The sequence below is a fragment of the Saimiri boliviensis genome, chromosome 4 (assembly GCF_048565385.1).
Source record: "Saimiri boliviensis isolate mSaiBol1 chromosome 4, mSaiBol1.pri, whole genome shotgun sequence".
Classification (NCBI taxonomy): Eukaryota; Metazoa; Chordata; class Mammalia; order Primates; family Cebidae; genus Saimiri; species Saimiri boliviensis.
This window is the reverse complement of record NC_133452.1, coordinates 134,141,602-134,166,402: the sequence shown is the minus strand read 5'-3', so window position 1 is coordinate 134,166,402 and position 24,801 is coordinate 134,141,602. Positions and strand designations below refer to the sequence as shown.

At 47.5% G+C, this 24,801-nt stretch overlaps 3 protein-coding genes across 5 annotated transcripts in view; 2 read left to right on the top strand and 1 right to left on the bottom strand.

Moving 5' to 3' along the window:
- Positions 1-4,680, top strand: part of TRIM40 (tripartite motif containing 40) — a 14,149-nt gene extending 9,469 nt beyond the window's left edge. Inside the window, exons 3-6 of the mRNA XM_074398331.1 lie at positions 623-718; positions 1,597-1,812; positions 2,122-2,144; positions 2,323-4,680. Coding sequence (XP_074254432.1) covers positions 623-718; positions 1,597-1,812; positions 2,122-2,144; positions 2,323-2,578 — 591 coding nt within the window. The 3' untranslated portion in view covers positions 2,579-4,680. The remainder of the gene's footprint in view (positions 1-622; positions 719-1,596; positions 1,813-2,121; positions 2,145-2,322) is intronic.
- Positions 4,151-15,233, bottom strand: TRIM10 (tripartite motif containing 10). 2 transcript variants are annotated; one of them, XM_010332859.3, is made up of 8 exons: positions 14,067-15,232; positions 12,805-12,900; positions 11,738-11,968; positions 10,722-10,744; positions 10,295-10,410; positions 8,968-9,000; positions 7,392-7,567; positions 4,151-6,853 (listed from the first exon to the last, which is right to left on the bottom strand). In XM_010332859.3, exons 1-8 carry the CDS (start codon positions 14,493-14,495, stop codon positions 6,770-6,772), a joined length of 1,188 nt encoding a protein of 395 aa, XP_010331161.1. In that variant the 5' UTR covers positions 14,496-15,232; the 3' UTR covers positions 4,151-6,769. The 2 variants fall into 2 exon arrangements, with proteins under 2 accessions (XP_010331161.1, XP_003944887.1); XM_003944838.4 differs by having other exon boundaries at positions 4,155-7,567; positions 14,067-15,233.
- On the top strand, positions 14,833-24,801 carry TRIM15 (tripartite motif containing 15). 2 transcript variants are annotated; one of them, XM_074398330.1, is made up of 8 exons: positions 14,833-15,308; positions 16,569-17,549; positions 19,203-19,298; positions 20,330-20,560; positions 21,266-21,288; positions 22,624-22,739; positions 23,100-23,132; positions 23,946-24,801. In XM_074398330.1, exons 2-8 carry the CDS (start codon positions 17,169-17,171, stop codon positions 24,461-24,463), a joined length of 1,398 nt encoding a protein of 465 aa, XP_074254431.1. In that variant the 5' UTR covers positions 14,833-15,308; positions 16,569-17,168; the 3' UTR covers positions 24,464-24,801. The 2 variants fall into 2 exon arrangements, with proteins under 2 accessions (XP_074254431.1, XP_003944895.1); XM_003944846.2 differs by lacking the exon at positions 14,833-15,308 and having other exon boundaries at positions 16,238-17,549.

Here is a 24,801-nt window from a genome sequence, read left to right as displayed (position 1 = left end):
TGGCTCACTGCAACGTCCGCCTCCCTGGTTTGAAAAACTACCCTGCATCAGCCTAGCTGGGATACTACTACTAATTTTTTTTTTTTTTTTTTTTTTTTTTTTTTTTTTTTTTTTTTTTTTTTTTTTTTTAGTAAAGATGGGGTTTCACCATCTTGGGCAGACTCTGGTCTTGACTCTTGACTTCGTGATCCATCTGCCTCAGCCTCCCAAAGTGCTGGGATCACAGACGTGAGCCACCACATCCGGCCACCATCTCCTCTTTAAGGAAGTTCTCTCCCTACTGGCTTTACTTGTTAATGCAAAATAGTAAGAAGTGCTAGAAGACTGTCATATAACTTTCATATGTTGAGAGAAAGCACCTTGAAGTCAAGTAGAAATGGTTCTGTTGCTAGTAGTAATAAGACTATTAAAAAAATACCCATTGCTTTTTTCCCCACCATTATCCAATAAATAAACTCTCAAGTTCCTTACTCCAATCATGATTCTCCAAAAGCATTTCTTTGTAGGCAGAATTTTACATCAGTTTCATCCTGAGATCGGGCTTCCTTCCGTGTTCCATTGACTCTCCCCAGGGGTTGCCCCCCTCACTCCCAGTCTGACAAGCAGGTGTCTGTCTCTTTAGGAACGACTCAACCGCCGGAGCAGGAAGCTCAGAAAAGACATCGCTGAACTTCAGCGGCTCAAGGATCAGGAGGAGGAGAAACTGCAGGCTCCGCTGGTGGGTTTTTCAGATTCCTGGGAAGAACGACCTGGAGTGTTCTCAGGGCCCTTACTTACTGTTCTGCACATCTGTTTGTCCCTGGAGCAGCCTGATGTGGGCAGATGGTCATGGAGGCTGAACCCTGGGTGTTGGTCTTGGCATCAAGATTTGCTAAGTAAGTGGCAGGTTAAGCCCTCTGATTTTTTTTTTTTTTTTTTTTTTTTTTTGAGACAGAGTCTTAGAGTCTCGCTCTGTCACCCAGGCTGGAGCACAGTAGTGTGATCTTGGCTCACTGCAACCTCTGCCTCCTGGATTCAAGCAATTCTCCTGCCTCAGCCTCCTGAGTAGCTGGGACTACAGGCGCCTGCCACCGCACTGCCTGATTTTTGTATTTTTAGTAGAAATGAGGTTTCACCATCTTGGCCAGGCTTGTCTTGAACTCCTGACTTCGAGATCCACCTGCCTCGACCTCCCAAAGTGCTGGGATTACAGGTGTGAGCCACCATGCCCTGCCATCTAAGCCCTCTGATCTTTATGTGATTTATATGTTAAATGATAACCAGTCTTGCTCTAGCCGGCTCACAGTAAGGATCAAAGACCAGTATCTCATCCACTGAAAATTACCACACAAACCATAGGCCTCTGTTTCTGTCTCTGACAGTCTACCTTTCCATCCCGTCACATGGCATCTGTAGATGTTCAGTGTGAAGCAGAAAGGGGAGATGTCCCTACCTTTATGAGATCCACAGCTGCCTCTGCAGTACCTGTGACACACAGCGGAAACACTATAAGGGGAAGAGGGTTGAGGAATCAGCATTCCTGCTCAGATACTCAGACTGTGAAGGGCCAGGAGGGAGCCACCTGACATTGAGTCTTAGGGAGCCCCTTTCCTGTAGTTTCAGGTAGACCATCAGAACCACAGGCTGCAGGCTAAGCTGGAGAGCCAGCACCAAACTAGGGAACAGCTGGATGCCCTCCCTCAGCAGCGGCCGGGCCAGCTGGAGCACATGCCAACGGAAGTGGCCAGAATCTCCAAAGCAGTAACTGAGCTCAGCAGCCTGGTCATTGATCTGGAGAGGATGGCCAAGGAGTTAGACACCAACACCCTGAAGGTGCATACCCTGAGGCCTCCCCAAGGACTGGGATTCTCCCCGATAGTAGGCAACCCATGGGCATCCCCCTTCTGGGAGGTGTAAGAAGGAGGGGCCCGTGGGATACGTGGTGATTTGTGGTAGACAATGCTTGTTCCAGGCTACAGAGTGCTGCCGCAGCAGAATGGGTACAGAAGAGGGGTGTTGCTATGCTCCCCCAGTTCTCAAGGTGGGACCCCAGAGTGGCCTCTAAGAGTGAATTGGGAAAGGAATTTGGAAGTGAATGGAACCTGAGAACCGATTATGATTCTCACATTTTCTCTCTCCTAGAATGCCGGTGACTTACTGAACAGGTATGGGCTGTCCCTTCTTCTCTCCCACACATGCATATAAACCCACACAACATAGGCATGCACAGGGGTTCATCAAGGTCAAGGAGACCCACTGCTCTGTTAGCTTTTGTATCTTCATGCTACATGGCCACTTGACTATATGAATATATATTAATCTATGAAGGATTTTTGTTTCTAGGAGTGCTCCGCAGAAACTAGAGGTTATTTATCCCCAGTTGGGGAAAAGAGTCAATGAATTGCTTCTTCAGCCATCCTCAGAAGCTCTGACCTGTTCATCTCTGGGACACCTCACTTCAGGCTCACCTCAGCCTCCTCTTTCTCCTTCCTCCAACCTGTCCAGGCCCCCATTAGGTCTACCCAGTGCATCTTCAGGCCTGCCAGCTCCTGAACATGTCCCCGTTTCCACATGCCCACAGTCATCACCTGATGCCTGACACTCTGACTCTTGGATGACAGCCAGCCTCCTTCCAGGACAGGCTGATGCTTGTGGCTGCCAGTGCAGAGGTCAGGGTCCACGGTCTCCAGGACTATTTTTGAGATCTCCGTTTGCCTGTGAACTGATGGTAGTGCCCTTCTTTCGCTATCTCATTCAAGTAGGATCCTCCAAGGATCTGGATGACCCGAGCTCACCAGTGATGACCGCATCTCACATATGGAGCCCAGCTGAGCTCCTGCAGTACTTATTGTATGTACCACTTGCCTGGCATTTATTCATTATTGTTGTGGAAGATAAACTCAAAGACAGCCCCCCTTGGTGATCCTCACCTCTTGGTATTAATGCCCTTGTGTGGTACCCTTTCCTTGAATGTGAGTGGGATCTGTGACTTGTTTCTAATCAATGGAATATGGCAAAGGTGATAGAGTGTCACTCTGGTAACTGTGTTCATTGTATAAGACTCCTCCTCGTTGGCCGATGCACTTGGAGCCCCTCCTAGGAGCCAAGAGCAGCCTCCAGCCAACAAGAAGCAGAGGCCCTCCGTCTTGTGGCTGCAAGAACTTGAATTCTGCCAACAACCTGAGTGACCTTGGAAGCAGATTCTTCCCCAGCTGAGCCAGATGAGAACCCAGTTCAGCCAACACCTTGATAACAGTCTTGTGAGTCCCTAAGCTGAGGACCCAGCAAAGCTGTGCCAAAATTTCTGACTCACAGAAACTGTGAGACAAAAACTGTATATGGTTTGAAGGCAGTAAATTTGTGGCAATTTTTACGGAGCCGTGGATAATGAATACAACTATATATTAGTCATTCATGCATAAGCCTCACTTTTTTGGGTGAGCAGGGACCATACTGTCTGTGTCCTCCTGTCTAGAACAGTGCCTGGCTCACAGTTGGTGTTCAATAAAATTTTAAATGTATGTATAAACGAATTAATTAGAAAGCAAAAGGGCCCTTCTTAATCCTCTGTTTAAAAGGAGCCATCAATTACCATTTAATTGTATCTTTTGAGCCCCCAATGAAGTAGTCAATACCATACTGTGAGGTATAAGGAATAAAACATGGCCACAAGAACAAAACAAGCCATGTGGTGGTGCAAAGAGTAAAAACTACGGAGTCAGACTTGAGTTTAGGTCTTGGTCCTGACAACTAATTCCTCTGTAACCTTGGGAAAGAACACCCCTGAAGTGACAACTAGCAGTTCCTGCATCCCAGCTGAAGCTAATGTCACCAACAGAACTTGTACCAGGAGTGGGAGGAGAATGGCAGCCCACAGGGTCCCTCCACAGGAGAGAAGTTCATTATACTGAAGACGCCTGCCAGGCCCCCCCATGGCTCCGTCTGACATGACCACAGATGATCCGGCCAGGGGTGGGTGTCTCAACAGCAGATGGTTGGCCAGTCAAGTCTCTGAGGTCACCTGTCAAGAAAGGCCTTATCAAAGAGGGACAATAGTAATTAACTGAAACCATCAGGTCCTCTCAGAGATTCAGAAGGGATCCATGGTGAATGTGTCATCCATCAGTTGGCAAGAAGAGCAGACATGGAGAATCAGAGCTGCATGCACAGCCGCCCTGGATTGGAGCAGGTGTCCACCACCCATGCTGCTGAGAGGCCGCGGGAAGACCCAGTCTTCACACTGCCTTGGACCTCGGGCCCCCTTCTTACCAGTAGGTCTTGGGCACCCAACATACCACTGCATGATGGTCATGAGCATAGACTCAGGAGCCAAAGCACCAGAATTCAAATGCTGGCTCAGCTACTTACTATCAGCTGATTTGAGACCAGCTGCTCGACCTTCACGTCTCAGTTCTCTTAAGTACAAATGGGGATATTAATAACAGCACCTACCTCCCAGGGTAGTTGTAAGGATTAAACGAGATAATATATTACAAATATTTATTATGGGGTTTGGCCAAAATGAGTTCTATGTACGCTATTGTTATCAACATTTTTTGACTCTCTAGTTCTTCCCACAGGAAGGAGTGGTGACCCCACCAACTCACTCACCCCTGACATAGCTTCTCATGAGGCCTGGCTCATGATGGAAAATCCCATTTTCCTTATTTCTGTGCCTGTTCTTATAATAAACTTACCTATTATTAGAACTAACTTGAGTGGATCTCACTTCTTTGCAATAGAAAGGGTTGCTACCACGGAAGCTGTGAAAAATGAGGTGTAAACCGTGGATGTTACAAGTGTGCAATAGCCCTTCAGAGTCAGAAAGGGCAACTGGGACTCAGGGGCCTCTAGACTTGAGCACTTCCTGGGGGGGAACCCAGAGTTCCACGTCCGGCCAGCAGAGCAAGGAGGTTTCGTTAAGCTACCTTATCTTGAAGTTACCAGGTTTTAGGATGTATCCACTTCTCCTGTGCTGACTGCATACTCCAAAAGCAAGTAAACTCCAAGTGAAATTACCCTAGGGGAGAAGCAGGTGCTGACAGACCAACATGAGTGTTTTCGCTTATGAGCAGTTTTATTCCTCAGTGTGAGACATAGAAATTATTTTCACTGCCATGTAACTATTGAAAGAAAAAGAAGAGAATTTTAAAAGAAGAAATATAAATTGTATTTCTGAATCCAAGTCACTTGTGGGGTGTAGCCAGCATTAAAATAATCACTAGGACCCATGCAGGCATCTGTCTCTGAGTGAGGCGGTGCAGCACAGCGGTTAAGAGCCCTTGGGTCAGACACGGATTAACTGGTTGCATGATCTTGGCTAGCTACCAAGATAGAGTGACACAGGTGTGTAAAGCTCCCCAGCAGCAAGCCAGGATCTTTATACATATACATTTTAGAGGGTAACAGTCCATTTAAAAAACACAGCTAAAGCCAACAAAAATGAACAGAAAAATAGGATCTACTTTTTAGTGGAATCACAGGTTTGGGTGCTTTGGATATGCTTTATCATTATATAGGCACTTGTGTGTGTCTATATTTTTTTAAATATACAACATTTTAATGAGATACTGCACACTCCCAGGGAAAGCAATTCAATCTCTAATCCCTGGCTTCCGATCATATCTTTTCTACCTGCTGAGCTAAGGATGAACAGTGGAACTTCTCAGTTGAATTCTAAGGTTGGGCTTAAGCACCCTGTGCCCTCCGCCTTTGAGATTGCACCCTGATGGCCCCCCCTCCTCCCAGAAGACCTAGTAGGGAGATGATAGAGTGGTGTAGTTTACATCTGAGCAGAGAAAACAGAGACGATGTTAAAAGGACTGTCAGTCAAGGGCATGATTATGCAAAATGAAATACAATACAGAATGAACTAGAAAATAAAACATAGTCACTCTTCCATCCCATTTCTCAAATGTCACTACAATAGTCTCCACTCTTTAGGCTAAAGGGCACAGGTCATTCAACTTATGCCCTGGCCTCCTTCTGGGATTCTTTTACCTAGTAATTTCTGAGCCCACAGCTGAGCTATTTGTGACCCATTTGCTTCCACTATCTCATTTCTTGACCTCATTGGTAATCAGCTGATCAGGAAGACAATTTCCCCAGGGGTGGAGTGTGGTCCTTGAGTTATGATTTATGACTATCCCTTATGTCTCCCTGTCCCAAAGTCCTGCACCTTCACCTCAGCCAGGAGGGGCACCACCAGGAGGAAGGAGGCAGTGAGTGTTATCGGCTGGGGATGACACACATCTGCCCATGAGGACAATGGAGATGCCCCAGTGCTCCACGGGTCACAGGTCATCCAGCCAGTTCTCTGCTGTTTCCTCTTCTTAAGATGCTTCTTCTCCTCTTTTCCTTATTGACCATAGGCATCCTTTAGACCACCCCTTTCAGAAAGCAATCCCCCACTCACTCTCTCCCTCCAGGCTGAGCTACGCCCCTTCCTCTGAGCTTCCACGATGCTGGGGTTGGAGCTCCCATAGCACCCGCCACACTGTGCTGTAATTTCCTCTTTATGTTTCTCTGTCTTCCCAAGAGCTCTTTCAGATACAGAACAGGTTTTGTGTTGCTTCTTTTTCTATATATTTTCAAATCATCAGTGGCTACCACACTGCTTGGTTCATGCTTAACACAAAATAAATGTTTCTAGAGAATGTGATTACATGAACCCTAATATCATTGGAAGAAAACAAGATGAAAAGAAGTGATGTCTTGCTTAAAGTCAAACAACTGGTTACAAGGCTGGTTTAAGAACCCAGGTCTTCTGACTCTAAATCCAGTGCTCTTTCTATGCAGCTACTTCTGTGCCTGGCAACGATGGTGGTGAGGAGAGCCGGCAGCAGCCTGAGTCCCCAGGTACCCTGGCCATCCACTGGGCATTGGGGAAAGGTCTTGATCAGTAGATTGAGTGTCCTCTGCTCTGTCCCTTACCAACCGGCCCCATCCCATCTTCTAAAGCAGTAGTTTCTATTCAAGTTCTCCAGATGACCCAGCCAGGGATTAAGTCCATGTGGTACTTGAGTTGATTTGAATCCCGTACGTAGGGCAGGGTAGGTAACTTCACCTTCTCAGGAGCTCAGGGAGAAACTGGACCCTCGGCCCCAGAGCCCAAAGAAGGGAATGACCTTCCTAGTGAAGGAGGCAGTGAAGGTGTAGATGGGCTCTCGGGTGACAGCGTTGGTGAAGGTCACCCACCCCACCTCGTAGTCAAGAGACACCCGCACCTGCCGGGGCTGCTCCTTCAGGGCCAGCCGTGTGGGGAAGGAGCCCAGAGCGGAGATGAAGCCCCAGGCCAGCCTCACAGCCCACACTCCCTCCTCTGGCCGCAGCCGAAGCTCCCCCTTCCGCTGCACTTCCTCGCTCACCACGCCCACCGTGCAGCTGCCCCCGTGGGCCAGGTCTATACTCACCACCCACGTGTGTCTCCCCCCTGTGATGCCAGCATGTGCCAGAACACAGGTGGCCCGGTCAAAACGCTGGGGGTTGTCTGGCGAGTTCTGCCATTTGTAGGAGAACTGAGCCCGCTGGCCGTCCTCGGACAAGAGCAGCTTGGGGTGGGAAGTCTGAGGGTCTAGAGAAACGTGAGCTGTGGGGATAACCAAAAGGGACAGGTGTCAGCAGACATGCTATTACCTCCAAGGAAGCCCTAGAAACTTCCCCTGGGACCCACCCATTAGTGTTATTATTACCAAAACCATATACAGTCTCTACGTGGACCAACAGTGTGGCCTCACCTGGGAACTTGTTAGATATACACTGTCAGAATCTGCATCCTAACAAAATGCCCGGGTGATTCGTGCACATGGAAAGCCTGAGAAGCCTGCCTCAGAGGATGCAACAGCTCTCATTTAGTTCCATGTGGTCCTCGGGAAAGCTCTTCTGCTCACCGCGAATTGATTGGCTTCCAAAGTTGCATGTGCCTGCTCGGATCTCCTGCTGCTGATACACCACATTCTCTGCTCTTCCCATGTCTATCCCGGAGGGCAGAGACATCTCTCCCTTCAGTCCAATCTTCATGATTCCTCCCTGCTTTCCTCGCAGAGCACTTGTGACTCATTTACAGTCTTCCCTCCTTCCAGGCTCTCTGGCTCTCCCCCGGGTTATTCACTCTGCCTCAGTAATTCTAAAACTGTCCCAGTCTGAGGACCACATTTTAACACCAATGACTTCTGCAGAGCCTTGCATTTTGTTACTTTAGTCGAGAAGCTTCTGTAAATTCAGATCCATCCATGGGTTACAGAACCCCCTCCAACAACTCCATAACTCCCAGGTCTTAGGCTGGTTGGTTGAGAAACAACAGCCTTGCAGGGTCCATTCTGTTCATTTCTTTCCAACCCACAGGCCACCTTCCTTCCATCATCTGTGAAATCACATCTGAGAGGAAGCAGGGGTTCCTCACAGTTCTGAAGGTATGGTTACAAACCCAGATCAAAGTTCCCTTTATCCAGAAAGCATTCCCAGATGGACCTTATCCCATTCTGCGTTAATCTTTCTATCTACTCAACAGGCTTTCCATGTGCGTGAATCACCAAGATGTGAGCTTCACACCACTGACATTGTATGTGTGTGTGCTTGTCCTTTCTTCATGGTTCTCCTGAGAACCTTACAAAGAATGTGACAAACACACACACACACACACACACACACATATACACACACGTGTGTGTGTGTATGTATATGTATACACGCATGTATTCTATACACACACTGGGGATTGTCTGGTGAGTTTTGCCATTCACAGAAGAACTGAGCCTGCTGGACCCTCAGACAAGAATATATATATATATATATATATATATATATATATACACACACACACACACATATGTATATATACAGTTATGCATATATACTATACATATGATGTGTATATGTATGAGTATATGTATGTTATGACTATTGTAGTAGCCAATATAGAATCATGCAAAATTGTCTCTCCTTTCCAAAGACTTCTCATTCTCTCCCATTCTGACATGGGCTGCTCACCTGGCTCATAGTCCAACTCAAAACATAGTTTTTCTGTAAAGAAGAAATAAAACAGGATGATATTTTATTAGTCTTACTAAACCATCAGACACTTAATAATGAGAAAACTGAGGCCCAGAAGAGGGAAGGGACAAGAAGACGAAGCTGGAATCCTCTAGACCAGTGGTTCCAAGCTTGCATCAGAATCACCTGGAGCACTTGCTAAAACACACCTGTTTCAGATTCAGGTGCTCTGGGGCGGGGCTGAACGTCTGTATTTCTAACTAGCTCCTGAGCGATGCTGCTGCTGCTGCTGATGGAAGCCCCATTGCCCTAGCTCGAAGCAAGCAGGGTCCATGTCTGCCTTGCTCACCTCTGTACCCGCAGAGGCCAGGACAGAGTAAATGCTCAAGAAATACCTGCTTAATGAATAGAGAAGTAGATTCATTTATTTATTATTATTCTTGGAAATAATTCTGGGGAGAGTCAAAGGTCAGCTTCAGAGTCACCAGACAATCAGAATAAATGTTGATACAAGTTAGGGTCATCTCTGCCACCAGGGTCCAAAAAAGTAATGTTAAGGTTATGATCAGTTAATAGTATAGTAATGCCAGGGGCATTGATTAGAGTAAAATTTCCTTCACTGCCAGGCCACTGGAAGTATTTGCAGGAAGAGGACTTATGGGAAAAGTCCTTCTAAGGTGACATCATTGTGAGTGAGTCATTTAAAAATAGGTGGCATCATTCCTTCTGTCATGGTTAGTGAGGGAGTGGTTGACAGAGAGCCATATCCCATTCCTCTCATTCCAAACCCTCCCCACTCCCCTACCACCACTCCCTGTTCCGGAAAAGGAAGGGGAGCGCAGTCCCTACAGGGCAGTCCAACTCTGACAGCCAGGTTAGCAGAAGGAAATCAAGGAGGAGGGAGGGAAGAGCCAGCTACCACAGGGTAAAGATAAATACTGTCGCTGCCTGTTAATTAACAATGTTCATCATCAAAAACCTATCATGTATTACAAATGTTGCTGTGGGGTTTTTTAACTTATTAAGAATGATATATTGTTAATCATTTTTTTTCATGTTGCTTAATGTCCACTGATCAGATTTGTTGAATTATTTTTAAATCAGTTTAACGTTTTTGCCAGAAATATTCACCTTTATTATCTTTCTTCATTGTCATGATATTCTAATAGGCAGACTTCATAAAAGTCTGAAAATAAGGAAATCAAGGCACAGGAAGGACTAAGACTTGCCAAAGTCACACCTTTCAGCAGCGGAGTGTAGAGGCCACTCCCAAGCCCAGGCTTGATGCCCACCTGCGCTCTGTGGAGGCCTGGGGTCCTCTTACCCAGAAATATCTTCATCTCCCTCTGCAGTGGGAGGGCCTGCTGGGGGAAGTCCCGAATCCGCTGGCCCAGCTCTCGGGACACAGCCTCTGGTTTCCGGCACTTTCTGGTTTCACATCTAGGAGCACAGAAAGGGTTGGGTCTGGGAATTATTATCCTTAATAATGTCTCCAGACTCAGCCAGTTGTCTTCTACTAGGGCATGAAGGTGCCACCTTCTGCAGGCAGACATACTTCCTCTAGGATGAAACCCACTGCCCACTTTTGGGCATCTATGGGTATATCTGAGAATGCATTTGAATATGTTGAAGTTTATATGTAAATTTACATACTTAAGTGAAAATGTTATATATTTGTATGGCAATATCTAGGCATGTGGTGCATGTATGTATTTTTATATAGGAGAAGAAAGAGAAACTATATTGCTTACCTTATTAGAGTGCTTCTGATATCCTAGGAAAAAGAGATACCAGGGATTCAGTTTCCAGCTTCTCCTTCCCATTTTCCTTTTATTTTCTTTCTTTCTTTTTTTTTTTTTTTTTTTTTTTTTGTTGTTGTTGTTGTTTTGTTTTTGTTTTTGTTTTTTGTTTTTTTGTTTGAGGAAGGGTCTCACTCCGGTGACCAGACTGGAGTGCAGTGGTATAATCATGGCTCACTACAGCCTAAACCCCCTGGCCTTGTGCGATCCTCCCACCTCAGCATCCTGAGTAGCTGGGACTGCAGGTGTGTGCCCATGCCTGGCTAATTTTTTTTTCTGTAGAAATAGGTTTTGTTATGCTGCCCTGGCTCCTCCTCCTTTTTTATGACTGGAAAAGACAAAATATATTTCTAATCCTGGACAGGAAAAGGACAGGGCTAGAAGCCACAGAGTATTAGGGCTTACCCGTCTCTAGGAATCAGAGCCCAAAGCCTTTATTTTTTAGATTAAGATGGTAAAATGACCTTCCCTTGCTCATTAAGTCTTCTTTTTCTCAGTCCTGAGGGCATCCTTCTAAGTCATGCTGCCTTTCCAATGCCTTGTGGGGACCCTAGTATCTTTCCTCCAGTGTGAGGAAGTGAAATAGACTAGGACAAACTTCCTGAGTGACTGGTGGATGGTGACATTTACATTGTAGAGAATGGTTTACAACGTACTCAGTACTTTTCAAAGTGCTACTTTCACTTCCATCTTACTGTTGAATCCTCACAAAAGTCGTGTGAAATACTTAAGGCAAGTATCCTCCCTATTTGGCAGATGATGGGATGGAGAGATGGAGACCAGAGAGCAAAAAGTGACCAAGGAACTCTTGGAAAAGCATGGACTAGAACTGAGACCTTCAGATCCTCTGACCCACCTCCCACCTGCCATGCAGAGATGTGTGAGTGAGGGAGACATGGCTTAGGCAAGGCAAACATGCAAGAGCCACAGGACAGCACAGGTGGGGCAGGTTCAGGTTCAGGCCTCACCGTCAGGAGCTCCCTTGCTGGCCTCTCATTCTTCTCCTCCAGTTCTTCAATCAGAGCACTAAACCGGCAGATCTCCCCAGCAACCAGGAAATCAAATTCATCCCGTTGCTTCAAGATGTCTCCATCCAGGCTCTCCAACTGTGCCAAGAGGATGCTCTGCTGTTCCTCTAGAAACTTGCTCAGATGTGAAAACTCAGAAATCACCTGCTGTCTCTTGGTGGACACCTGAGTCTGAGGGGGCAGGAAGAGAGCCTGGGAGAAAGTTTGCTTCCTCCTTCTCCCCCGCTACTCCTCCTCCTCTCCTGTCCCCAGGTAGATCTGGAACTGTGTCATGGTTTCCTTTTCACCTGTCATCCCATGTCTGGGAGCAAGATTCACAGTACTGCCTCAGCACCATCTGCTGTAGCTTCTAAAAGGGGTAGGGCTCAAAGGAGGTGTAGGGGGAGGTGGTGGGGGGACCCTACCTCCTGTCTTATATGAAAAGCACATTATATGCACAGCCCTGAGCTACCTTACAGGCACAATCTGGTTTAATATTTACAGTAATTCAATGAGGTCATGTTTTTTTTTGTTTTTTTTTTTTTTTGAGACGGAGTTTCGCTCTTGCTACCCAGGCTGGAGTGCAATGGCGCGATCTTGGCTCACTGCAACATCCGCCTCCTGGGTTCAGGCAATTCTCCTGCCTCAGCCTCCTGAGTAGCTGGGATTATAGGCACACACCACCATGCCCAGCTAATTTTTTTGTGTTTTTAGTAGAGACGGGGTTTCACCATGTTGACCAGGATGGTCTCGATCTCTTGACCTCGTGATCCACCTGCCTCGGCCTCCCAAAGTGCGGGATTACAGGCTTGAGCCACCGCGCCCGGCCTGGTCATAATGATTTTTACTCTCCATTTTACAGATAAGTAAACTGAAGTTGGAGAGTTGCTTGAGGTCATAGAATTAGTGTCAGAGTCAGGATTTAAACTCATAATAACTTCAAAGCCCTATAATCTATGTTGCCTCAGTTTCAGGAAGACACTGGACCCTGAGGGAGGGGAGGGGTCTGGGGAGGGGTGATGACCTACCAGGAGGACTTGTATCCTCTTATTTTCTCTTGACTGGATTTCTTGAATCGCCTCTCTTTCTTTTCTTAGACGCTTAAGACACTTATGTATTTGTTCCTGGGGAGAAGCAACATAAAACACTCAAGATGGGAAATGATTTGTTCAGGTTGTCATGTCATCTGACCCTCTGCCTCCAGGAATGAAATGGCTCCAGGAGAGGAGTCTCTTCCTTAGCTGACAATGCCCAAGCCTTCTCTGCCCTGACAGACTCCCTTTGAGTCTTGTTCCTCTTGATTTGTCTCCAAGACTTTTGGTCAGGACTTTCCCCCTTTATCCTGTGCCACTAGAGGCTGTGACTTGGTTTTCTCACTTGAGTCTTTCTTCAGGTTAAACATCCTATTTTGTTTTGCTTCAGGTAAGTGGTGTCTGTGGCCAGTCCTGAGCTTGATATTCCCTGCACTGAAATCATTCCAAGTTTCCGACTCATCCCAAAGAAACATGTGCAAATAACAACCCTCCCTTGTTACTGGAATCAATTACCTGTGTATGACTCCAGAAGGGAGAATAAACTTGGATAATGTAAAAATAATTGATAAATTGTTTTAAAAATTATTTGCTCCAGAATAGTTAGGAACAGTACACACACATAATAAATATGTGTATTCAAAGATACCTTAGAATTCTCACTATCAATTGTTAATTAACTAGTTAAGACATCCACACCCAGACTTGTACTAAAATACAATTCACAGACAATGCATAAACAACTAAAACCAGCACACACTCATTTAATGACAGGTAAAATGACATGCCACATATATTTACCCAACCTGAATACATGTAAACACGAATTTATTTGCAAACAGGAACTCTCAGTTACACTTACACACTCAAATACATACACACTCAGACTCCCACCCACACACACCAGACACACTTCTAAACACGCAAACATTAACACATGTACACACTGTTTGTACAATCATTCCCTCAAATACAAACTTCAGACACACCCGATCCACGGCACAGACACTCACACTCGTATTTTGGTCACTCATTCATTCAACAAGTATTTGTTAAACTCCCATTATCTGTTGGCCACAAGTGAACACAGAACACACTCAAAAAAAATGTAAACACAAATTTCCATGCCTGGTCTACTGCCTGGGTGATCACATAAGTAAGGAGAAAGAATTTGGCCTCAGGGCGGCCTAAATAATCCACAGCTCTGCTGTTTCTCTTAGTCCAGTCCACCCTGGGATCCCCCAGTTCCCCTTTCCTACCCTGTAGGGAGCCGCTGCATCCTCCAGGAAGCGCATGGTGTGGGTGGCATGCTCCCCAGCCTCTCGGCACACCACGCACAACTGCATCTCATCATCCTCGCAGAAGAAGTAGATCTTCTCTCCGTGCTCCTGGCAGACGTCCTCCTCTCCCAAACCCAGTGTGGACACCAGCTGGAGGCGCTCGATGTTCTCCACCACGTTAGCCAGCTGCCAGTTGGGCCGGAAGCTCCCAGGACGGAAGGGTTCTTTGCAGAGTGGGCAAGTAGGGGACTCCTCTGGGTCTGGGCCCGGGATCTCACAGTAGCGGGTAAGGCAGCCCCGGCAGAAGTTGTGGCCGCAGTCGATAGTGACCGGCTCCCTCAGGGTACCCTGGCAGATGGGGCAGTTAACTTCATCTGCCAGGCTGGTCACAGAGGCAGCAGAGGCCATGCTGGCACTGCTGCTATGGCTTCCTCCAAGTCACCCTCTCTGCTTGGCCAAGGGGGAAGGGCTGGGCCACACACTCACACACCCACATGGGCACATGGCTGGACGCAGGCACATATGAAATATGCACCAGCACCCATATCGTCAACACACTTGCATCTCTGGTGACCAGGGTGTTATTCTTCTGCCAACAGCAGAGACGGAAAATAGCAGAGGAGAGGAAGGAAGAGGGGCTCACAGCATTTCAGAGTTGACCTTAGATGACCATAACCAGGAGCTGACTCTTCCTTTCCGTCCATCCAGAGACACTCCAGTAGAAGCAAAGTGGTGATATGCCAACTGCCTACTTTCAAAATAAATATTCATATGGGGCCAGGTGGGAGACTGGGTCACAGAGTGGAGATGCCACTCCAGCCTTTCTGCAATGTGGCCAGCTGTCTCCAGAGAGATTGGAGGTATCAGCCAGCCCAGGGTTTGCCCATCAACGAGCAGGAGAGTGTGGGGACTCAGATAAGGTCCTTGTGCCAGGGTATACACCGCACCAGCAACTTCATTGGTGATGCCTCAACTGGCCTGCTGCGAGCCTCAAAGGAAGCTGGAATATTCCCTATGCTGGGGAGGGGAAAGAAAACTAGTAATGGCCAGAATTTACTTACAATGACAGTACATCTTACAGTGATATAAGCAATTTAAAAATATGATCTGATTTCTGCATCTGCTCTGCAACATCAGTGCTATTAGGATCTCCATTTTATAAATGAGAAAGCTGAGGTCCAGCCAGATCATTCAGCTTGCCCAAGGCACACAAGTAAAAAGGTAAGTGACCATAAATCATTTACTGTCAAATATATGTCTTCCAAGCAAAGCTATTCAACATAAATGCAATGTGAGCCATGTATGCAATTTAAAATTTCCTAGTAGCCATAAATAAATAGTCTAAACAAAGTAATTTTAATGATGTTATTTTATTTAGTCCTATATTTCCAAAACATTATCGTTTCAATAGGTGATCCATATAAAAACTTATTAATAAGATATTTTACATTATTTCATTTGTGCAAAGTCTTTGAAATCTGGTATGTATTTTACACATACAGCAGACCTCCATTCAGACTGGACACATTTCAGTGCTCAGTAGACACGTGTGGCTGGGGACTCATTCACGTATTGGACAGTCTAGCTCTGGGCTGCACCCGTGGCAGGAAGAGCAAAGATAGGGTGGGAAGGGGAGGTGATAAAGTTATTAGCAAAAAAAGAACAACCACAGTGGGCTAGGCTGATCACCCAGTGGGAGAATAGGGGAAGGCCTACTTTTATTCACAGATGTGAGTGAGTGGATGAAAACCCGTACCTGCTGATCTTGATCTTGGCGTGGGGTGTGGAAAGAGCATAGGGCTTTAAGCCAGGAGATTGGGATCGTCCCTGACATGAGACTTTCCAGCTCTGTGACCTTTGGAAAGTTACTTTACCTTTCAGCTTACATTTCTTTCTCTGTAAAATGAAAGTAATAATGTCTGCGTAGAGGGTTGTTCAAATTGAATGTAATAATATAAAAGTACCAAACCTTAAATAAATGTGGTTGAAACGGTTTATCTTTTGAATTGTTTTCTAATGTGTGTCAACATAAATTGTTTGCATTATGGTGCCTTCTCCCTGCTACAGTAAAAATACATAAATAAATAAATAAATAAACCAGTGTTACCCAAACCCCAGTGGGGACTGTGGTGCCAGGTGGTAGGGGATTTGGGAAGGTAGGAAGGGTCAGCATGGGCAGATGTGGTGAGGGAGGAAAAGAGAGCAGAAGAGGGGACCCAATGAACAGTCCTTACACACTGACCTGCAGTGTCGAAACAGCGTGCCCCCACACCCTTCTCGCAGAATCTCCAGAAGTCCACACCTCTCACTCCAGCCTGGACTTTGATGCTGTGAGCACGCCTCAAAGCCAGAAGTTTATGGCTCCCACCTGCTCAATCTGACAGGAAGTGTCTGCTCTCCAATTCTCCCCAGCCACTGTGGTCTAGAGATTCTAGGAAATCCCATCTCCCTGTGACCTCATCTCTCTTTTCTCCACCCCAGGGACCAGAAGGAACCAGGAGTAAAGAACTGGCTTACTAGGCGGGGCACGGTGGCTCATGCCTGTAACCCCAGAACTTTGGGAGGCCAAGGCAGGTGGATCACAAGGTCAGGACTTCGAGACCAGCCTGACCAACGTGGTGAAACCCCATCTCTACTAAAAATACAAAAATTAGCTGGGTGTGGTGGCATGTGCCTTTAATCCCAGCTACTCAGGAGGCTGAAGCAGGAGAATCGCTTGAACCCGGGAGGCAGAGGTTGCAGTGAGCTGAGATCATGCCACTGCACTCCAGCCTGAGTGACAAAAAAAAAAAAAAAAAAAAAAAAGTCTGGTTTATTGGCCGCCGCTGGGAAATGCTGGGTAATTCGAGACGCCCTGGAGTTTGGACCCACTCCGCTGATAGGTGGTGGCCCAGGGTTCTAGGGAGCACAAGAGGCGGAGCCAGGTGGCTTCCCTGTGCTGACATTCCTGCCTTTATCTCTCGCTCAGCCTTGCAGTACTTCCCCTCTGTGTTTCCTATAATTGTGACTCGATTTCAGGGGAAGGGAATTCGCGTGGACTGAGGCAGAGGTCTGAGTGGACGGGCTGGGGAAGGCACCGTGATGCCCTCAACCCCGTCCCTGAAGGTGGTCCACGAGCCGCCCGCCTGTACCTGCTGTGCGGGGCCGCTGGAGGATGCAGTGACCGCTCCCTGTGGACACACCTTCTGCCGGCTCTGCCTCCCCAAGCTCTCCCAGATGGGGGCCCAGCCCTCAGGCAGGATCCTGCTCTGCCCGCTCTGCCAAGGGGAGGAGGAGGCAGAGACGCCCATGGCCCCTGTGCCCCTGGGCCCGCTAGGGGAGACTTACTGCGAGGAGCACGGCGAGAAGATCTACTTCTTCTGCGAGAATGACACCGACTTCCTCTGTGTGTTCTGCAGGGAGGGCCCCTCGCACCAGGCGCACACCGTGAGGTTCCTGGACGAGGCCATTCAGCCCTACCGGGTAAGAAGTGTGGCTTTACCTAGGGCCTGTTTGGGGCAGGATGATGTCCTGTGATGAGGGGAGGGAATGGGGTGGGGATCTGGATGAAAGGCCTGGCTTCCACATCAGGGGATCCTAAGGCTATAGGAACTTTGAGACATTCCCAGACTGAAGGCAGATAGGGCTCCACTCGGATGTGCGGATGTGTGTGAGTTCGCGGGCTGTGGGAACTTCAGCTCCGGCTCTCAGAGGACTCCACAGAGGTGGGGCGCACAGAACTAGAGCCTTGGCTTCACTCACTGTGGAAGGAAAGCCCAGTGCCGAGTGGGATCTTCTGCGGGTTATGGGCGGGGTGAACTTGTTCTCCCAGGATCCACACTGGATATGGGGTTTATAGGGCCCTGACTGCCAGCGGAGGGGAGGGAGGAGCTGGGAAAAGGAACCTGTTAGTGCTGCTCTTCGTCAGAAAGGGAGGGCAGCAGTAGTCCAGAACTGTGAGAATTCCCCATCTGGTCTCCGGCACTTTCCCTTCCCATCAGCCTCTCAGACCTCGCTCTTGTCATCAAGTCACCAGGTCTGGAAGTGGTTTCCTCCGCAACATCTCCCGAATCTTTAATTCTGCCTTATCCCCACAGCCAGGATCTCCCCGGCTCTTGCCCAGACTTCGCAGTCTCCAGTGCATTCCCTGTCTCCATTCTCACTTTTTCTAGTCACCCTCCAATCTGTTGGGAGACAGGCCTTCCTAAAACCCAAAGTCACTCCTCTGCTCAGAATCCGTCCACGTATCCCTAGTGCCCAAAGAAAGTCCAGTGTCTTCAGCAAAATATTCAAGGCCCTTCGCAGTCGGGATCCTGCCTCCCTGTCCAGCCTCATCGCTCAGACGCCCTCCTCCAGGCACCATGTGTCCAGCCAGACTGAGCTGCGCTTGCTATCTTTTCCTGAACTGTCTTATTCTTTCCTGCTTCCAACACTTTTTGCACATAGTCTCTTTCTCCTACTCTTCTCCTCTCCTCCCCGCCCCGCTTTGAGATGGAGTCTCACTCTGTCGCCAGACTGGAGTGCAGTGGCCTGATCTCAGCTCATGCAACCTCTGTCTCCCGAGTTCAAGCAATTCTCCTGCCTCAGCCTCTCTAGTAGCTGGGATTACAGGTACACACCACCACACCCAGCTAATTTTTGTATTTTTAGCAGAGACGAGATTTCACTGTGTTGGCCAGAATGGTCTTGATCTCTTGACCTCACAATCTGCCCACTTCAGTTTCTCAAAGTGCTAGGATTACAGGCATGAGCCACCATACCCCGCCTCTCTTGTGAAGTATACAATTCAGGGGTACTAAGCCCTTTTCTCTCCCTCTCTATTCAACTGGAAATATATCTTTCAAGGCGCACTGCAAATGTTTTCTGCTTTCTAAACCTTCCCTTAGGCCTACAGGCAGAGCTATCCTCTGTGTTCCCGTCTCACTGTGTGCACCCCTGGACTATTGCATTTATCTGTCTGTATTTTAATCACTTGAAACTGACTTCTTCCTAGACGTGATCTCTTTAGGAACAAGGACTGGGTCTTTTCCACCTTTGAATCCGTCAGCATTCAGCAGTATGCCCAGGATGTGGTAATTAATTGTGAGTTGAATTATGAATTCAGCAACCTCTATCCACCTATTCTTCTCCCCACAGGATCGTCTCAGGAGTCGATTGGAAGCCCTGAGCATGGAGAGAGATGAGATTGAGGATGTAAAATGTGGAGAAGACCAGAAGCTCCAAGCGCTGCTGGTACAGGCCACGTCACTGGCTACCTTTTCCTTTGAAGGTTTTTCTTAACAGACTCTGGGGAAAACTGTTGGCTGGTATCTGGTGCCTGGCTGAAAAGAACTGGCAAACTGTTCTCATTCACCTTTCTGTGGCTGCACAAAGGCATTTGGGATCTCAGACCATCAGCACTGGAAGTGGTTCTGATGTCTTCTAATACAAGATCCATCTTACATATCACGTTTTACAGAGCAGAAAACTGAGGTCCAGAAAAGCAACGTTCTCAAGGCCACATAGCAAAGCCCAAGTTCATAATGAACCTGGATCTCTTGACCCTTAATCCATTGTTCTTTCCATCCTAGTCTGTCTTCCTGAATATACCACCTTCAGATGGGAAGCTTGACATCGGAAGGCATAAATTAGTGTCAGGATTCTAGTCCTGACCAAAGTTGACCTTGAGGACAGTACGCTGATGGTGTGGCTGCATCTGGCTCCCTCACGCCTCTTTTTTCATGCTATAAAGTTGTGGAGGAATCGGAGTGTGGGGATTTCTGGTACCTTGACCAAGGAGACAGTGTGGGGACAAAACAGTCTCTCCCCCATCCCTCAGCTCTCATCAAAGTATGCCCTGCAGATGGTGATTTCCATGGCTAAGACCAAAATCACACACTCTCCCACTAAGTTGTATTGACTCCAATCACAACTTTCTTTGGTCTCTAAGAAATGACTACAGTCTTCCCCCGCCTAATTCTAAGAAGGTATAGTAGGGTTAAGATGGTATTGTAGTTGTGGAAATATTTTTGAAAAGTTCAACATTGTTCTGAGAGCATAATGTAGGGTTATCATTAGAATCTCTAGCTAAGGCAGAAGCACAGCCCTTGTCATTGGTAAGTTCATCCTGAGACCTATCTTCCTCTAGGTGTATTCACAAGTGGAATGAGTCTTGGAACTAGTTACTCTCTATTCCTGTTAATCAATGAGAAGTACGTAGATGATCGTCCTGGATGCTATCTCTAAGCCCCTTCCTAACCATGTCTGTCTTTTATCCCTTGCAGACTCAGATTGAAAGCAAGAAGCATCAGGTGGAAACCGCTTTTGAGAGGCTGCAGCAAGAGCTGGAGCATCAGCGGTGTCTCCTGCTGGCCAGGCTGAGGGAGCTGGAGCAGCAGGTCCGGAAGGAGAGGGATGAATATATCACAAAGGTCTCTGAGGAAGTCACCCGGCTTGGAGCCCAGGTCAAGGAGCTGGAGGAGAAGTGCCAGCAGCCAGCAAGTGAGCTTCTAAAAGTGAGAGACACCTCACACTTTGTGGGATAGGAGTGGGACTCCATGGGAAGGAGGTGGGCACCACGCTGTGGGCTGGAGAGAGGCAGAAAAGGGAAGTGGAGAGAGGTTATGGGGATGCAGACCCAGAGTGGCTGGAGACTTGCCCAAGTCATACAATGTGGTCATGTTAAGGGCTTTAGGGTCAGACAGTCTTAGCTTTAAATGTTCGCTCTTCCCATTGTGTGACTTGAGTGAGTCTCTTAAACTCTCTAAACATGGGGACGACAATAGCATCTCCTCATAAAGTTGTTGCAAACTTATAAGAAACAATCCATATAAAACGCTTAGCATGGTCCCTGGTGCACAGAAAGAACTCAATAACTGGTGTCTGCTGTGGTTATGAATATGTGATCCCGGTTCACATCAGGTTCAGCTGATAACTGAAGGCAGGTCCCTGCTCTCCACCACCTCCTAATCACTGCAGACACAACCCACCCACAATAAGGCTGAAACAGAGAAACCAGTACAAGTGAACTGATTATAGAGACCCAAATTAGTAGGAAAGCGTGATGTAAAAGGACAATTGAATGAGTAGGTAATTAAACAGGACAGCTTTCTGCAGGAACAAAGTTTTTAGCTCACATTTTAAGGAAAAAAGGATGTACAGAGTCCCTAACAGGAAAGATTTATGAAAACTAAATGCATGTTCTTGTCTTTCTTTTGTAGGATGTCAGAGTCAACCAGAGCAGGTAGGGTCCACTCCCCAGTCCAGCCTCCTTTTACTCAACATGAAGACTGAACAGGAAGGGGCAGGGGCCCTTACTGTCACCTACTTCCCCTCTTCCAGGAAAGCAAAGGCACTCTGGCAGACACACTGTCTCATTCACCCATGCACAAACAGTCCAAACTCACTAAAGATTCATGTTCTAAAGGTTAATTTTTAAACTAATTGGTTTGTATTGGGGACATATTTTTCCCCTAGAAGTGAAATTATAAATAATAATCATGTTTTTAGGCTGATCCAGGAACATTTATTTCATCTGTGCAATTATTAGTACTTGAGTCATTATCTAACACCATTGAAAATGTAATTCAAAGGGGAAATACTTTCTGTAGACTATGATAAGCATGGAAACTGGGAATATCAGCCTATTGTTTCATTCATTCATTTTTTTTACACACATCTCTTGTTTCCTTCAGAATTTTCTAATGCTGCTGCAAAAGGACAGCCACCAGGAGCCAGAGGCATTGTAAATGCATGCCCCTTTCCTTCCCTGTCTGCTATAAGCATTAGCAGTCTGCACCGAGATGAGAAGAGGTGTAGTGACTAGGGAACACTTGTCACGTGCTTTGTGCCTATTCACGCGCAGGGAGGATAAGCCCAGGGTCCATGAGTCAGGAAGTGTCTCCAAACATACTTTTCAAAGAGCATTAGAGGTTTATCTCTAGAAAGGCTTGGAGATCTTCATCTTCTGATGAAGAAACTGAGACCTGGGGGGTGAAGAGTGCTCAAGGTCATGCAGCGAGTATCTAATGAGGACTGAGCTGGGACCAGAATCAGGAGTTTTTTTCATTGCAATATATATTTTCTTTTATCTTTTTTCTCTTCTCTTCTAGCCTCTTTTCTTTTACAAATAGCAGTACACAGAAGGGTAATTTAAAGCTGTTTTCAAATGGTACCCTGTTGCCCTCTAGAGGCTTTCATGGGTAATGATCTCTGTCCCTCAGCCCACACAAACCCACTCTCCTAAAGGGGCCTACTCCAATTCTTGAGAAGTAATTATTGTTAGTTCCTCTTAGGTTTAACTGAAATGTCTACAACTTTACGAAATACACATTTCTTTTTTTCTTTTTTTCTTTTTTTTATTTTTCGGTAAACCTTTATTGAATCAAAACATGCATATGAAAATGAAAATCGAACTACACATTTCCAGCAAAAGTAAAGAAATGATACTCGATTTGATTGATTATTCACCACAGACATCAAGATCATTCTTTGGTTTGATTTTTTTTAGCTTCACTGGGTCTCACCCAAACATTTGTTTTTGGAATTTGGAGCTAACTGCTTACCAACCTGTCTGCAGGTGTGAGGTGAAGACTTTTGTGAGTCCTGAGGCCATTTCTCCTGATCTTGTCCAGAAGATCCGTGATCTCCACAGGAAAATACTTCCCCTCCCAGAGATGATGAGGATGTTCTCAGGTAAAGGGAAAGGGGCCTCAGTTTCCCCCAGTTCCATTAGCTGCCCTCCTGCCTTCCACCCGTCTCCATCCTTCTCTGCCTTCAAAAACTGGCTCAGGACATCTTCCCTCCTCAGATCCTTCCCTTAGTGATCTCAACTGACTCAGGGGCGCCATTCCCAGAGCATCTCTTCCACTCCCTAAGGACAGGTTCTGGACTGAGAGTCCAGGAGGGTGAGGACCACTTCTCCTCCACTAGTCCACAGCAGAAGCCACAGCCTCTGTCCTCATCTTCATGTTGTACTCAAGACGCCTTGCCCCTGGGGATGCCTATAAGAAGTAATAAGTCACAGATCTCTCTTTCTATTTCTGCTTCCCTCAGAAAACTTGGTGCATCATCTGGAAACAGATTCAGGTAAACAGCTTGGGATTTGGGAAGTCATTCTTCTATTCACCCATTCAGTCCATGGCAGCAAACAGAGCAATACAATGCATGAGTTCTCAAGCGTGGTTGCTTGGAATCCCTGATTCAGCTTCGGTAGCTCTGAGACACTGGGCTAGTTATTAAGCCTCTGTCTCACAATATTTCTTTATCAGTAAAATGAAAGGGGAAAAACTACTATACCTGTCCCATAAGTAGCTGTGAGGACAAAATGAATTAACACATGCAAAGAGCTTAGTATACTACCTGACTCATAGTAAGTGCTTAATTAATGTCATCTACTTGTATAGATAATACTCGTTTAAAAATATTTATCAAGCCCTAGATTTCTAAGCAGCATTGTGCTGGACTCTATCGATTTGAACAAATAATGTTCAAATTTTAATCATATTTGTTCGTAATTGGTGTTTAATTTAGAAATTGTTTCCACAAGCATCACTTCACTCTAGTATAGATAGATCAGTGCTTTTCAAACCTGACCTGCAGAAAGGTCTCCCAGGGATCCTGTTAAAATGCAGATTCTGATTTAGTAAGGTGGGATGGGGTCCAAGATTCTGCATTTCTAGCAAGCTCCGGGGCGATGGGGATGCTGCTGGCCCCTCCCCCTGCACTTTGAGAAGCAAATCCTCACAGCACCACTTGCCGATTAGGTAGGAGGACTGTTCCGAGAAGTGGCCCGACAGCAGGCTGCCCCAGCCAGTGCTCCTAACTCCCACTCGCGTTGCCGGCTCTAGGAGCAGCTGTGGCCGCCGCCCGCCGTTGAGGCCTGCGCCCTCCTCCCTCTAGGGGTCATCACTCTGGACCCTCAGACCGCCAGCCGGAGCCTGGCGCTCTCGGAGGACAGGAAGTCGGTGAGGTACACCGGGCAGAAGAAGAACCCACGAGACAGCCCCCTGCGCTTCGACGGCCTCCCGGCGGTGCTGGGCGTCCCGGGCTTCTCCTCGGGGCGCCACCGCTGGCAGGTGGACCTGCAGCTGGGCGACGGCGGCGGCTGCACGGTGGGGGTGGCCGCGGAGGCGGTGAGCAGGAAGGGGGAGATGGGCCTCCGCGCCGAGGACGGCGTCTGGGCCGTGATCATCTCGCACCAGCAGTGCTGGGCCAGCACCTCCCCGGGCACCGACCTGCGGCTCGGCGAGATCCCGCGCGGCGTGGGCGTCGCCCTGGACTACGAGGCCGGGCTGCTGACCCTCCTCAACGCCCAGACCCGGGAGCCCATCTTCACCTTCACCGCCTCTTTCTCCGGCAAAGTCTTCCCTTTCTTTGCCGTCTGGAAGAAAGGTTCCTGCCTTACCCTGAGAGGCTGAAGTGGGGCGCGCGAAAGGCGGTGAAACGGGGACCGTGGCGCCCTGGGATCCAGCTCAGCCCCTGGCCAGCTCGCGGCCCTGGCGGCCCCCTGTGCCCGCGTGAGGCGAGAGGACAGGAGACTAAGTCTGGAACAGCAGCTCTTTTTACTTTATCTTAGGCCCTCAACTCCCTGACGTCCTGAACCTCCCCGTGACCCTCCGGCCTTCTTTGCACCTCGCAGTGCAGAACCACAGGGGGGCTCGGCTTAGGGCAACAGCCAACCTAGGAGCCCCTCGGGCTTTGGGGTGGGGGGAGAAAAAAAAATCTAAAATAAAATGTTTAAACTGCTTCAAAATAA